A 4,632-nucleotide genomic window follows, 5' to 3' on the forward strand; every position below is an offset into this window, starting at 1 on the left:
ACACACACACACACACACACACACACACACACACATCTTCAGAGGAGTTTGGTGAGTTGAATTTGTACTTTTGGGATAGAATACACTAAAAATGGATCAGATTGAAATTTTAATCCAATTTTTAAAAAGGTCAGATTTTTAGATTAGATTAAAATAAGTATATTAGGTTTTTTTTTTGTTTTTTTTTTAAGATCAGTAAAAACATGGGAAGGATATTATCTAGTCCAACTATCATCAGGGTTGGCTGTTCTTTCTTGATAGTTAATCCAGTATTATATGACATCGGTGACAAAGAATACTTTGATAACCAGCCAAGATTCTTTCTTCCTTCATTGCCATTGAAAGGGGCTCATCAGTAGCACCCTGCATTACTGAAGTGTGAATACTCATCGAATTGCCTTTTAATTTTTCCTCTAGCAACCTTATTGTCATATTTGTAATATTTTATTTCCGACTTTTCCCTAAAATTTCTACATGATTTTGAAGTGTGATGAACAAAATGTCATATAATAATTTTAAAAATTGGCCATTTTAGGTTATAAGAAGAAAGTTACTTATCAACTTTTCTTACCACTTCTCATTTAATATTTGTAGAATTTTATCCCAGCCGCATAATGACACTCTAATTTGTACCATATTTTGATGTAGTAAACTTCTTTTCTTAAATCTTAAAAAAAGATTTTTTTTTTTTTTTTTTTTACTGATTTGTTCCTTACCATGTGAGAATTGTTTATCCTATAAGTTCATTATTTTTTCTAGTTTTCCTGGGTAAATTTTAGCACTTACTAGCATACTCATAGACTCTTCATTTAAGGATAAATCTTTTTTGTTATCTCACAGTATAGTTCTAGTATAGTTTTTCCATTTAAAATATTTACCTCTGTAGTAGTATAGTCTCAATTTTTCATTCAAGCCATCTAGAACAGAAGGATATTGAACAATATTAACCATAACTGAATGAATTGATGAAATCCAACAGTAATAGTACCATTTAAAAAAATCTAAAATCGGTATTTACCAACACAATAAATTTCATTATTAATGGATTTCAGAGTGAGTAAAAGCTCTGTTTTAGCACAGCAAGATGCTGTATTACTATAATTTAGTTCTTAATTCTAATAATGGAACCTTATGTTTATAAACCATTCTATTTATAGTTTGATTTGAAGTAAATGAAACATGCAATTGTAACATTTTCTAATTTCTTTAAACGTGTGTATGCACACATGTGTATGTGTTGGGTGAGTGGAAGGTGAGATGGAAAGAAAGGATGGGAAACTGGAGAAACAGGAGCACCATAGAAGTATTCGAATAATTTTTGTGGGAAAATCGTGGGCTTTAATTTTATTTTTCTCTCCTTGCGGTATTAAGCTTGGTGTAAAATGATACATTTAACATTAACTGAGCTTCAGATGAAAGATATAATAATTGCAAATATATGTGTATTCAAAGTATTTTGGAATAAAACATGAGGGGCCAGTAAAATAAATTTTTAACTTACCTAACATTTTGTAAAGATATTTATTTGAAAATGGTTGCTTAGTGGCTGTAATATGGAAATAGTTAGAGAACAGGTTCTTGATATGTTACATAAAAAGGAAATATCAAAATGTGTGTTTGAATATAGAAGAATCTGATTAACTTTAATTGCAATTAAAACTTGTATATTTATAGTAATAAAGTTTCTGTTTATAATCCAGCTACCTTTATCCTGATGGGAGGAGTTATAATCCTGATTTAACTGGATTATGTGAACCTACACCCCATGATCATATAAAAGTTACACAGGTAAAGACAATTTCTGCAAATGTGTTTATAATTAATAAGTGTCCATAATACCTTTGAAATAAGATTCTCTACTTATACTAGAGCCAAAGTCATGTACAGGTATTTAATACAAAAAAGAAAGTACTTAAGGAATTCTAAAAGTGTTTGAAAGGAAAATACATTACTTTCTTCATTTTTTTGATAAAAATTTCTGCTGTTAATCTTCTTGTTTCAAATATAATAGTGGCATTTATGTGGGGAGATAGATAAACCCATAAGTAGGTAGATAAATATGAGAGAGCCATAGGTTTAGAAAACTCCAAAGCAGATTTGAGTAATTATAGGCATTAGCTTTCAGAGTTGAATTAATAATCGAAGCCTATTGAAGATATTAATTATATTCTTATAAATCCGTTGTTGGCAACCTCAAGGATTATGAGTGGGAGTATAACTTGATAAAGTCTTTCTTCAGGGTAATATTCAGTAATTATAAAAATCTAAATAAAAACATCTTTTGACTCTAGATTGTATATACATATATGTGTTTTATATAAAGTTTTACTAATATATACACACAAAGATCTGTACACCAGGTGTTCACTTTAGCATTTTTTATAAAAATGAAAAGTTACAAAATACCAAAATATGCAATTATAGATTAGAAAACCATATTATACTCATACTTTAAAGTCATTAATAGGACAGTAGCTCTACATATTCCATGGGAACTTCTGCATCTTTTTATGTAAAATTTATGTAAAGCTTAATTGTGTTACATTTATGTAAAGCTCAATTATGAAACACTTCATTTTGTAAAGTTACATTATGTTAGTTCAGTTTCTGTAAATAAATAAATTACCACATATGAACATATGAATAAACTTTTAAAAAATTAAAATTAGAAAATACCAAACTAGTAACAGTATTTAACTGAGGAAGTAAAAAGGTTTGGGGAGTCAGGGAGAGAATGAAAGAATCATTTGCATATAATTTAGTTTAAAAATCTCTACCATATTTTTGTACTTTGTATAATAAATAATGAGAATCTATTAAAAAAAAACACATTATAGATTTGGAGGACAACAATAGATAATTTTTTATTTTATTTCTAATATTTCAGATTTCAGTCTCAGTGGTCTTGATATTATTATGTGAAAAACACTTGTTGACATGTACAGTTTGTGGGCAGCCTTCAAAAATTCATATGATTTTCATTTTTTATATTATGTAGTGATTCTGTATTTTATTATATATGTGAAAGAACACTCATAAGAGATAATTTCTTTTCATAAAGCTGTTGTTTAAAAATACATAAAGGAATAGTATCATTCTTATGATACTATTAAATGATCCAAGTATTTGACTAGCTTACCCCTTAGGTTACATTGAATTTCGCATCTGAGTTTTTAGCTTAGGTTGTAATTTTTTTTATAATTGCAAATTGGTCCTTTAGATGCCATAACAAACATAAATACTTATTTATTATTTTAGGGACTTCAGTGATTTATAATTTATTTTGGATCACTTTAGATTTATTTTCTTTCCATCTTGATCCATTCTCTCTTGTCTTTTAAAAATTTCTTTAAAAATTATGCATATAGTCACACAAACATATACATTGTGGTAGATTTAATCTATATATGAATGTGTGTATATGTGCATATGTGTGTATCTATGCACATGCAGGTATATGTGTGTGTGTGTATGTGTGTGTGTGTGTGTGTGTGTGTGTTTTTTTTTTTTTTTCCCCCTCACCATGATTGTAAGATCTTTTAGTAGGTTAGGGATTAAATATTGTTATTTATTTATTCTGCCCAGTGCTGGGTACAGAGATACTTACTAGACCAGAGCACTGCCTTATTTAAACTTTCTATAATTCCTTTTTTTGTGTCCCTATTAAATGACACTTTTTTTTGTATTTTCTTTACATTCACCAATATACTTGTGTCTTCATTATTTGAACACTGATAATTTTATTATACCAAGAGGTTTTAAACTAGTAAATCCAGAAAACAGTTTTAATAAAACAATTTTTGCTTGCCGACGTGATTAAGGTTGGGAAAAGAGTATGCAATTTAGAGAATTAATATAGAACTTGAGGAAAATTTAAACGTATTGAGCCTGAAGTAGTTTTTAATTCAATATATTTAATTATGCTTTGAAGATTATGTGACATAATACATGTAGGCCATAGTTCCTAGCTTGCAGGAAGGGCTTGGGAAATGCTGCTTTTCTTCCATTCTGGAATTTCTAAAGATATTCAAGAAATAAAATTTAGTGTTCAGTCAGAATTTTATATACATGGCAATTTGACAATAAAAACGGTGAGTATGTAACATTTGTAAAGAAAAATAAATTATTTAATTGCCTTTTAAAACTATAAATTTTGTCTTTTGAGTCACTGACTATTGAAGCAAGTCCCTTTCTAAAGAAAAAGTGCAAAACAAATAATGCAGTATTAAAAAAGCTTATACAATTGCCGATGAAAGTTCAAATCCTTTAAAAAATGATTATGTTGACCAAATTTTGATTATCAATTGAAAACATGTCTTAAATAGTAACATAATCTTGATAGGATCAAGTGTGATAAATTTCAGTTATTATGTTTGAGAAAGTTATTAGCAGTTCATGCTACAGATGCTTTAACATTGCCTGCATTTTTTCCCCCCAAATTCCAGGAACAATATGAATTATATTGTGAAATGGGCTCCACTTTTCAGCTCTGTAAAATTTGTGCTGAGAACGACAAAGATGTCAAGATTGAGCCTTGCGGGCATTTGATGTGCACCTCTTGCCTTACAGCATGGCAGGTATAATCAAGGTTTAATTAGCAACATGGGTGTCTCTCTTCTTTATATTCCCTAT

The 4,632-nt window shown here is 28.7% G+C and overlaps 1 protein-coding gene across 8 annotated transcripts in view; it reads left to right on the forward strand.

The window, feature by feature from the left end:
* CBLB (Cbl proto-oncogene B) overlaps positions 1 to 4,632 on the forward strand; it is a 203,145-nt gene that overhangs the window by 112,175 nt on the left and 86,338 nt on the right. For all 8 annotated transcript variants that reach the window (XM_023527293.1, XM_011386115.2, XM_023527297.1 and 5 more), the window contains exons 8-9: positions 1,701 to 1,788; positions 4,446 to 4,577. In XM_023527293.1, coding sequence (XP_023383061.1) covers positions 1,701 to 1,788; positions 4,446 to 4,577 — 220 coding nt within the window. The remainder of the gene's footprint in view (positions 1 to 1,700; positions 1,789 to 4,445; positions 4,578 to 4,632) is intronic.

The sequence above is a fragment of the Pteropus vampyrus genome, unplaced genomic scaffold (assembly GCF_000151845.1).
Source record: "Pteropus vampyrus isolate Shadow unplaced genomic scaffold, Pvam_2.0 Scaffold1, whole genome shotgun sequence".
Taxonomy (NCBI): Eukaryota; Metazoa; Chordata; class Mammalia; order Chiroptera; family Pteropodidae; genus Pteropus; species Pteropus vampyrus.